Here is an 11,437-nt window from a genome sequence, read left to right as displayed (position 1 = left end):
AAATATGAGGAGCAGCTCAAAAGTCACTCTGAGCAAGCTTCCAAATTTAAGGCTCAGGAGGAGACGGTGAAAGCTCTGCAGGGTCAGGTTGCAGACCTTAAGGTGGAATTGAAACTTGCTCTGGAAAACAACCATCCGAGAGTCTCCACCCGACCAGAGGTCCCCCGGCAAAGAGAAGGCTCCCTACAAACAGAGGAGACCAAGGATAGACAGACCTTGAATCAACCAGGGAGGTCTGAAGAAAGACAGACCTCCAATCAACCAGGGAGGTCTAAAGAAAGATGGACCTCCAATCAACCAGGGAGGTCTGAAGAAAGACAGACCTCCAATCAACCAGGGAGGTCTAAAGAAAGATGGACCTCCAATCAACCAGAGAGGTCCGAAGAAAGGCTGACCTTCAATCAACCAGGGAGGTCCGAAGAAAGATGGACCTCCAATCAACCAGGGAGGTCCGAAGAAAGACAGACTTTGAATCAACGAAGGGTCTCCATGCATAGCCTGGTTCAGCCTTTGCGCCAACCCACACTCAGGTTGCAAACAGAGGAGTCCACGCAAAGCCACACCTCCACACAAACATGGAGGTCCGAGGAAAGACAGACATCCATGCGACCAACCTCCACTGGTTGCATGGAGGGTCTTCATGTTGCCGTTGGCACGAAGGCCAAGCTAAGCCCGGCTCGGCCTTTACACCGACCCACACCCAGGTGGCACTAACCTAGGTCTCTATCCAAGCCCAGGTTTTGCTAACACTTTGCATTATGAAAATTTGAGGCTTTGCACAAATTTGGCAAAGCCTCAAACTGTTTAACAAATATTCATCCATCAATCATCATGAATATTTGTTAAACAGTTGACAATAGAATACGAAAACAGAGAATTTGTGAAAATTCATTTGGCTCTGCTACTGTCCAGAAACAACCAATCAGAACCAAAAGGCAAACTTTTGGTTCTGATTGGTTTCTAATGTGTTGAATCATTCAACGCATTAGGAACCAATCAGAACCAAAAGTTTGCCCTTTGGTTTTGATTGGTTTCTAATGCATTTCTCAGCACATTCAACCCATTAGACTACTAGTGTACTGCAGCTATGCAATTGACAGAAAAACAACCTAACATTATATCATCATTATTTATAGAATGATTTAGAAAACAAAATTCTATACAGGCTTGTCAAAACTATTTTGACCCATATTAGAACTTTGCATTGATTTCCCTACATTTTAGTAGCTGCGATTTTGCCTAACCCAGACATTTTCCCTAACCCAAACCATTACTAGTCTATTCCTAACATTAACTAAACCTTAATTCACATCTTACCTCTAAACATTACCCCTGACCCGAAGCAATGAATCCATCATATTAAGACAAGTCTTTGGTCCTAATATGATGGACCTAATATGACACTGGACATATAATGGTGCATTCACTCCAAACACATTTTGACCGTCAGGCGCATCTGGTTTACATTCAAACTCTATGTGGAGAGGGCCGTTGGGTCGAGGGCCGTTGCGGCGCTCTTCGAGCGTCTAGCGCGGCGCCATTTGAACCGTTTGGAGCGTTTGACGCGTCCAGCGCATTCAATACTTCACATAGACTTTGAATATAAAGCAGACTCGCCTGACACTCAAAACGTGTTTGGTGTGAATGCACCATTAGAATGTTTAGTTCCTATGGTAACAATGACATGATCAGTGATGACATCACTCTTTGATGCATCAAAGGAATCTCTCTCTTGAGTGTAGCACACAGACTGTTTTTCAGACCTGTTCCTTATAAGTTAACTTGTAGGTTCCTGTAACTTTTAAGTTATGAATCTTCTACAGGAGCATTAAAATTATTTGAAGGCACAGAATCAGCCCAGTAGTTTCACATTCTCAGGTGAGAAACTCACCTGGTGTAAAGTTAATTCTTCGGTACTGGAATTGCACCGAGGATAAATTACTTTAATCAAAAACATGTCATGATTATATGTGTATATATTCCATCTTAAGTACATAGCATAATAAATTTTTTGTTGCTTTTGCCACCACTAGATGATATGCATATAAGATATAAAATAAACGGCATTATTCAGAGATGCAATGAGTTTATAGCAGCGGCCCTGATGCCAACATGTCCAGAAAATGTATTAAAGATTGTGATTGTAACATGTGTTTCACACATCAGGGCTGGTGTCGGTGTAACAGATGCTGATTTTCCTGTAAAAAGTCTAGAACATGTAGGAGTGATGAGGCAGAAACAAATCTGTGCTTCACTAATCCTCCTGGAATCTGTTCTGGTTAAATAGTTAACATTTCCAAACAGCATCATATCTGATCTTTCTTCAAAATAATCATTGTGTCCGCACTATTTTTTTTGTCAATCTACACAATATACTTATTCCTGTAATAAACAGTTTTAGATCCTTTAATACAAAGATACAGCTTATGTCACACACTTAAGTCTCAGAAATAACCCCCATTTTTTATCCCATATTCTACTGCATAAAAAATATGCGATATATTAGGTTTTTTTTTTCCTGTACACCAGCATGTTCACAGAAAGACACAATATAGCTAAACAGATTCGACTCATGTAACGAAAAAACAATCTGAACAACATGTCAATATTACTTTCCAACAACTTCCAGAACCGTTTTATTTCAAAGTTGATAACTGACGGTGTATTAAGCAATCTGTATATATAAACAGATAACAATTCAGCTCCTGCACAGTAAGTTTATACCTCAGCTAACTAGAACCGCTGTCGCTCTTTTTAATCCCGTTAGTTCAGTTGCTATGACAACGGTAAATAAAACACAAAAGGAAAAGGATTAACGGTGTGTTCCGCCATGTCTGTAGTTCTAAAGAGCAGCTCAGGGGCAGACAAAAGTCTACGTCTGTTTTGAGTGGCACTGTTTTGTGTCAGACTTTTGTTTTGAGTTGAATTTGGCTCGTTTTGTGTTAATTGTGTCGTCACAGTCTCTTTGATCTAAGCTAGTAATGTGCAAAAGTTCCTCCCCATTCAGATGAAACTGCAACGCAATTCCCAAAGTGGTGCAAGTCAGCTGCGAAAGGAGCGAGAGTTCCTAATGAATAACAATTCCTCTGTAGCAGCTTCCCCTCCAATTGACATGCTTTTTCTCTTTAGGCCCTATGGGTCATGTAAGACACAAACAACAAAAACAACCTGAATACAATAAAATAAAAGATGCTGTCAGAGGTGTGAAGACAGCATCCAGTTAAACGATCTTGTTTGGTTGGAGAAGCGTTCGATACGCAAGTTCTGGGGGTTTGGAATGCAAAAACGGGACGAAATGAACCGTACTTTTGGAAAACGTGTGAAAATAATCCCCATGACTCCAAGAAAGACCTTACCATGAAGAGACTTTGAGAACATTGTTAAACAAACTAATACAATGCGGTTAATGCTCACCCTTGGTCATAATTATAATAGTCCTGTGCGTAATAGTCTTGGCCTGGGTCAATGCCCGACTCCATGGAGAGTTCCTGTGTTTCAGAGAGGCAGACACAGAAATTACTCAGCATTCTTTAGCTAGACAGCTGGGAGACAGGAGGAGCTCAGTAAAGAGTGAGTGTACAACAGAAGGAATGCACAGTTCCTATGAATTAGGGAAAGCAGGGGAGTTTCTACCTCTGGTCTCAGAAGAGATGGCCTCAGCAGTTGTTGTTGCTGCTGTTAAAGGTTAGTGCAGAGAAAGGGTAAGGCAATGAAAGTGAGGCATAGCCAGGAAAGAGACAAACGCATGATGAATTTCCAGTTTGTAATGAAAAGTCAGAAAGCCCTTTTCAATCTTTGTTTACACATAGGCTTATTTTATAAACCGCTGTGGATAAAGGTTAAAACACTAATAAAACAGAAAGGAATGAAAAAAAAAATTGTCACTAAACAATGTGACAGGAAATTTGACAGAAATTAACAGCTTGACATTGGATACATTAAATCCCTTAAACAATAAAAATCAATCTACATTTTGAATCTTGATATATTGTCTGGTTTCTAATTAGCTTTTTCACAATAAAAGATGCTTTCCCATCTCTGTAGAAGATGTAAAAAAAAAAAACACATGTAAAAAATACTAATCGTTTAGCACAATTAAAATCTGGTACTTTAAATTAATTTATTCATGTTGTGTACAGTAACAACACCATCAAATGAATTGCATGCATGAAAATTGGGATATAATTCACCACCAGACACCATTAGAACAAAACTGCTTACCTTTCTGCCAGGGCCACGCCTCCTGGGCAGCACAGAAAAAAATAAAAATAAAGTAAGACATCTGAGTATTGGGTGACAGCAAGATTTAAAGTTGCTTTTAAATATGAAATTCTAAGTCTACATCACTAGTGTATTTATTTTCTGCAGACCAGTAAGGAAGTTGCAGCTTTACTTACTGTGCATTTTCATCTGTTTAATGAGAGTTGCAGATATTGTTTTCAAAAGGTTGCAAAAGTTGTGATGCTGATAAACGCAGTTTTTTTTTCCAACATCACTATCTCAATTAAAAAAAGAGAGAAAGAAAGATGCAGTGAATGCAAACATCAAAACAGAGGAGGATTGTAAAGGGAGACTCAGTGTTTAAATGGTCATGGTGGGGGACGCTGCTGGCAGACATAACAGAGACAACACAATAAGACTGTTTGCAGTCAGAGTTATTAATTTTTTAGATTTATATCATGATACTACCAAAGGCAACAACAAAGCCTCTCTTGGACTCTTTCTTTATCACAAGCGTCACCTGTTAATTTTTCATGTTAACTTGAAGTGAGTAGCTCTTCAATAGTCTATCAGGCATAAAATAATAAACATTTCAATGCTGCTTTGGAGAACAACGGGCATCTGCAGTGGCATTAAATAAAAAGTCACAGAGAAATAGCGAGTAAACAAGTCGCTCCATTCAAACCTCCAGCTTGTCAGGGCAAATAAGTAATGATCACTTTCATCTTCTTGGATATATGGCCAAGCAATGATATGACATTCCTCAGGAGAGCTGTAATCTGTTGTTATGGGCAGGGACCATGGGGCAGGGACAGGGCACAGCCATATGCCACACCTCCCAGGCACAGCTGATGATGGGAATGGGATCTGATTGATGACCTGTTCGCTTGGCTGCTACCCATTGCTGCTTCATGCTACATGAAGAAAAATAACCCAGTGAACAGCCTGAAGATGACTGCACACAAAAGAGACTTGGTGGAAGATGATAAAGAAGCACAAAGAGTTAAGAATATTGACCTAAGAACCACATTGAGACAATGAATTTGAAATGATTAATATTCTACTGTAGAGTTCACAAATAAGAAAGTTAAGTCTTGTTAAGTTAGTTTCTTTATAAAAGTAAATAATTTAGCAAAATTAAGTAAGGTGCTCAATTAGATGGCAGTGGAGCTGCCTGTGGTTATATGCCACACCTCCCAGGCACAGCTGACTTACCTCTGGCTATATGAGTTTATTAGACGGACAAGTTTCAAATAACAGACCACCAAAGATTAGAAAACCACAAACATAGGGAGAATGTGTTAGTCTTTTGAACCAAGTTGGTTCAAAAACTGAATCTGAAACTATCAAACCATGCCAATGTTGCCCACAAGGGGGAGCCTTGGGGGCGGGGGGGAACGGTTGTGGCCGCCCTTAAAAAAATTGCTGGCTGCTCCACTGGCTCCCTCAGATAAAATCAAATGCCTTCTTCAACAATGGAATGGGCATGGTGTCATTTTGACTGTTTTGCAAAATGACGCCAGTGGCAAAGTGACCACCCCCCCCAAAAAAAAATTAAAAAATACCTGGTGGTTCCTGAATTTTCCTAAAAATTGTCAATTTGAATAGAAATAGAATACATGTAGTCTGCTAAGAACAAATGAAGGGTGCCAACAGGGAGATCAGCCTATTGGTGGTAGTGGAAAATAAAGGATGGGAGTGTGTGGACAGTTGTTGAGCCTGCTGAACATCCAGCAGGCTGCCACCTTTCCTCCCTCCCGGCTGGATGGAAGAGAGAAAAGGTGGCAGAGTCAAAATATTCACATGAAAGCTGCCTGGCCTACTACACCCTAGGCAAAGTGAAAAATCAATGGTTGCATTCGCAGCTTCCTTGTGCCCTCCCTGATGCTAAAGCACATCAGTGAGGGCTCTGTGGATGAGGTGCATCAAAATATTGTGACTGTTTTTTGTGTTAAATGATGTAAGGTTGGCCTTGAGTGCCAAGAAAGGCACATTGAAATAAAATGTATCAGTAGTATTACTAGTATTAACTTCATGGTGACAGCTCAAGTCACATGCTGAATTGAAAGGATTCATTGGCCTCTTGTATATCCGAGGAACCCAGGGAATAAAACGTGGACAAAGACAGTCTTTGGTTGGAAAAGTACACCTTCCAGTTCTTTCAAAGAAATGTTATCCTGAAATAGATTGAGCTCATTAGATTTCTTCGTTTTGCTAAGAATAAAACCTGACGTGCATAAGTCTTGCAAGCATACTTGAACAGCTGTGTAGAGACAACTGGAACTCCGTCATCACCACCTCATCGCCGACGAACTCATGCCATTCCCACAGGTATCCACTAGGTGGCACATAAAGCAAACCTTTGAAAGTGCTTTCAGTACCTTTCAGTAGGGATACAGCAGCAAGTCTTAAGTGTTGCTGAAATCCTACCTTCCAAACATGAGCTATGGTCACTACCTGTTCCATTGGGAAGGATTGGTGACGACTTCCTGTGGGTTTTGGAACACGTCAAGTGTGGTTATGAATTGTTAGTGGACACAGTTTCAAGTTTATACCATACAAAGCAAAAAAGCTGGAGGAGTTACCAAAGAAATTTAACTTTGCTCCATGGGGTGGTGCTAAGGTGATGACATCAATCTACCACGCTAATGTGTTGTGCAATGGTAACTAATGACGCACCAAACAAATCTGGTGGAGATGTAGCTGTAAAGGTTTTATTCTGCAAAACACACCTCATCATAGCATGCCAATATTGGTTTTGTTGTCACACAAAACACAACTTCAATTGATCTTTTGCAATTCAGAATTCTGAAACTTTTTTTTAATGGATTTAAAAAAACTATACTTTTTTAGATCAGCTGAAAATAATCAATTATGGCCAAAAGGAATTAAAAAATGATGACAGAATGCCAAAACATACTATCCATTGTGATTCGCTCCACTTTCAGGTTGACAGAAACAGCATGTGAGCTGATAGCCTCTTTAAAAAAGAGATTACCCCATGTAGTGAACACGGAATACAGAATTAGCCAGGCTTTGATCTGCCCATCAGGGGTAACATGTGATGAATCAAACATTACATTGGTCTGGATGTGAGGTATGCTAAGTCCATTTGCCTGGGGGCATCACAGATGAAACAAAAACACAAAAAGTAAGTGGGAGAAAATAAAAAAGCGGAGAAAGTAAAGAGGCCGAGTGCAAAAAGGATGAAATTTAGAACAACTCAACCGCATAAAAAATATTCTAAAAATCTAGTAGGGACTGCTGGAAACCCCCCCCTCCAAAGATTACCGAGTAGAAGCCAAGGATTCAAGAGCATTAGAGAGCTAACTGCAAAGAGAGTCGAGGACAAGCAAAGGAGAAAATCACAGTCAGAGGGTCACAAGAATAGGAGAGGAAAAAAAGGAGGGAAGCACTTGTTGATAGTCCCAGAGACAATGGCCTTGAATAACAATTGATTAGGTCTCCAATTAGCCTTTTTTTCCATTGAGCTAACATAATAGTTACTACTTTTTCAAGCTGAGAGGCTGAGATCTCCAAGGGAATGTGAAACGGAAATTTTTATCCACACAAGTAGACATATTTCCACATTGTTTGTGTATATTATCCAGAGTTGTTGCCCACGAGACACTATTTATTTCACAGATTCCCACCTCTCTGCAGTTTAAAATCATTCATTCCTGTATGTAGTTTTGAAGCAGCTGCAGATAATTACATACTCCAAGTGTCTTCAGGGACACCACCGCATCTTTCTGAATGTGGTTAAATATAAAATATGTGAGGAACCTTATTGAATCTATGACCTAATTTACAAGAGAAAACTGATGAAGTAGAGTAATAGTGTAAAGCACAAAATCAGTTATAAATTTCTATAGGAGGCATTATTTAAATTTCTAACATAAAAGTCCAGTGTCAAGAAACATACATGAGAACTGGTAGCTTTGAGCAGCTTGCCAGGACCTAGCCTGGCAAGAGAGCTCATATAATATAAAATAACAAAATGTGGCTGTGAAATATTAATACTAAGATGGATAAATGAAAAAAAAACAACACCTTTCTAAGACCAGAACTTAGATAATATGTTAATGCCAGTTTATTTTTAACACTAATATCAAAAACTTAAAAAAAATAAAAATAAAATAACATTTTCATTTTCCTTTAGAATGTCTCTTGCAAGCTTTCAAGCATATTACGCAGGTAGTACGGCAAGTTTGTTGACATGTTCTTGGCAAGTTGCTAAAATTTGTTAAGCACACAAAAAAATAAGTAAAAATTTTTTTTTTTTCTAAAAAACCGTCAATTGTTTAAAATATTAAACATGAGTCAGATACTGCACATAATAATCCATACAAACAATATAAAAATGACAGGCATAGAGATGCAGACGTGAAAGAAGATATGAAAATAATAATAATAAAAAAACTAGAATACTGTGGACTGAGAAGAATTGAGTTCACCGAGTTCTGCAGGATCGGGGCTGTTTGTGTTCAGTTGGCTGGTTGGATGAAACTCCTTTGCACTGTCTGACTTACTTGCTCCATTTTCAGCACAGTTCAAACTTGTTGAATCACTTTGAATTTCACAGCTGGTGACGATTTGCTTTGGCGAGCTCTGCTCGTCACCTGGATCAGAGCTTTGCCATCTGTTAGCACCGTCTGATTCCTCAGTCGCTTGTGGCTTCTTGTTAAACTTGGGCACCTTGCAGTTTTTGTCTACTTGGCTATAAAGGTTGGCAACAGATCGCTCAATGTCAGCCAGATTCTGGATGTTTTTCAGGATTCCTTTCAGCTCCTTTCGCCCAGTATTGTTTTCTGATGAGGTTAGAGGAGGAGGGTGTTTTCGCTCCGACACTGGACGAAGAGAGGATAAAGGTGGTAGAGAGGTCGGGACAAACTGGATCACTGGTCGTGGCTGGTTGCTAGTAGGTGAGGGAGGAGGAAGTGGTGGGGGAGGCGGGGGAGCGACTGGCTTTCTAAAAGAAGGAGGCGACACGGGATTGGTGTTTTGAGGTTCATCAAAGCGGGGAAAGGAAGGTGGATTGGAGCAAAGAGATGGTGGAGGAGAAGAGGGTGGAGAGGGTGGAGGAGACGTGAGCGGGGATGGTGGTCGCGAATGTCGAGGAGGAGGGGGCGGTGGATTTTCTGGTGGATCTGGTATGATTTCGACAGTGATCTGACAGGGCTGCACTGTCATGTAGCTGGAGATGCTCGAGCTGAACTTTCTCAGAACGGGCGGCATTGGTCTCTTGTTTGATGGGGACCATGAATCATTCTTCTGCGTAATGATGATGCTTGGGGGCACATCTCTGCCGACACTCATGGGGCTGTGAGGGTTATCCATGATGGAGAGCAGAGCTTCTGAGGTCAGCTCCAGCACGTCATCGCTGTCCATATCTCTGATGAGGATGGAAGAAAGGGAGCCAATCGAGTCTCTGTTTTGCTTACGTTCTTGGAAAGCTTGCTGCTCAAACTGCCTGGCCTGCTCACGAACTGACAACTTGGACTCCATGCTGTCACTCAGGTACGGTCTATCCACCCTCTTGAGATTCTGCTGGCCTCTAATGTCTGCTTGGAGAAGTTGCAGCTCCCATTCATTTTGGTCCATAAGACCTTGCCTTCTTGACGCTTCGTAGCCGTGCGGCCCTCCGTGAATGCGAGCAGGCATTGACCAGGCACACCCTGACCCGGCTGAATTGGAGGGAGAAAAGGCAAACCAGTTTCCATTTGGATTCTCCTCCCTTGCAAAAAGAACAGGGCTGCTGAGTGGGCTGCTGTCATCATACACAGGGTTGTGGGTGGTGCGTGGATTTCCATCAGAGAGATAAGTTACGTTGCTCTCTGATTTGGGCAAGTTGACAAGGAGTGCTCCGTTGCTGTGGGCTGCAATGGTGCGACAGGTGAGGGTGCTAAAAATCCTCTGATGGTTGGTTTCCTCAGTGGCAGACTTTTTAGCCCTATCCCAGCGGAAGGTGAAGGTGAAAAGAAAAAAAAAAGAACTTAAAAGAGGTGAAAAACAGCGGTAGAGGGGTGAGAATGCAGAGAAGGTTTGAGAAGAATAAAGCAGCAGTGCTATTCAAACTAAGCTCATTAGTATTGTGACAGATTTTAAAAGAATATCATCTTGCTATAAAAGTCCAAGTTCACAAATACAACTAGTCAACCCAACTGGGCTATTGCCATCTGCACCTTCTTCAAAGTTACCAAGGCAACTTGTCTACCTATGATAACCAAGGCAGTCAAGGTTGGCTGCTTTTCTGTGTAAAGAGGACCTGCTATGCTTCCTTGAACAGGTTAGGATCAATGTCTGGGCTACACAAAACATCTACATTAGAATATTTGCAAAAAAATTATTCTTAGATAATGAGACTTCAGTCTGGTCAGTTCTGTGTATTTTGAACTTCTTTCATAAAGAGCTGTTTTAGGGTTTCTTGTTCCTAGCTGCTGCTAGCCACCACCACCCCGCAACTCAATATTTACACTCACAGGGCTACAGACAGATGATCAACTATCTTTAACTGAGTCGAACCTAGAGGCAGAAGAAGTAGACACAACAAACAAGAATGATAAGTAAACGACAGAACACTCGTCTTTTCCAGCAGGCATTAAAAACTAGCTAAGATGCTGGAGATCTGCTTGGGTTGCTAGGTGACTGAGCAATGCCTCTTGTTAGTGACTTAACAATTGGGGAGTTTTTGAAATGGCTCATTTTCCAGACATCACGACTGACTAGAAACCTGGAAATATAAAATAGTAGGTGCGCATAGTAGGTCCACTTTGCCCTTCTGACCAACACCAGAAGTCTCCTCTCCAGGGACACAAATAACAAGAGTGGGTGGATGAGGAATCAAACCATTGATACACTGATTGCAGGGTGAACTACTACTACCATTGCCACTATTGCTATGTGAGAAGAATTAATCAGTTTTTATTTTGAATCTTGCTTAAACCTTGAAATTTGGTCTTCATGAGGGTTGACCAATATTTTTAAATGGACGTCTGAGGTCTTTATAAAATAGTTGGTTTTACTGGGATTAAAAGACACTCAGGTGAGTTCAATTTAGTAACTAGGGAAGTTCTGAAGTCTATGTTTAAATTTAATAGGGATTTCAGAGTAAAGACCATGTAATACAAATGCATGGCACACTTTTGCCATCCCATTAAAGTATGATGAAGTTTTTGGCTGTGATGTGACAAAATGTGAAAAATCGTGTATGCTT

At 40.8% G+C, this 11,437-nt stretch overlaps 1 protein-coding gene across 13 annotated transcripts in view; it reads right to left on the bottom strand.

Annotated features, from left to right (window-relative positions):
* Positions 1–11,437, bottom strand: part of LOC103133520 (protocadherin-15) — a 191,749-nt gene that overhangs the window by 8,077 nt on the left and 172,235 nt on the right. For 7 of the 13 annotated variants that reach the window (XM_016667929.1, XM_016667930.1, XM_016667928.1 and 4 more), the window contains one exon: positions 5,560–10,174. In XM_016667929.1, coding sequence (XP_016523415.1) covers positions 8,644–10,174 — 1,531 coding nt within the window. In that variant the 3' untranslated portion in view covers positions 5,560–8,643. Of the gene's footprint in view, positions 1–3,414; positions 3,489–3,633; positions 3,679–4,221; positions 4,244–5,559; positions 10,175–11,437 lie in introns of those variants that run through there. The other 6 variants (XM_007545284.2, XM_016667936.1, XM_016667938.1 and 3 more) reach the window with 4 other exon arrangements.

Source organism: Poecilia formosa, unplaced genomic scaffold (assembly GCF_000485575.1).
Source record: "Poecilia formosa unplaced genomic scaffold, Poecilia_formosa-5.1.2 Scaffold12, whole genome shotgun sequence".
Taxonomy (NCBI): domain Eukaryota; kingdom Metazoa; phylum Chordata; class Actinopteri; order Cyprinodontiformes; family Poeciliidae; genus Poecilia; species Poecilia formosa.
Note: the sequence above shows the minus strand (reverse complement) of the source record. Positions and strands in the feature narration are given on the sequence as shown.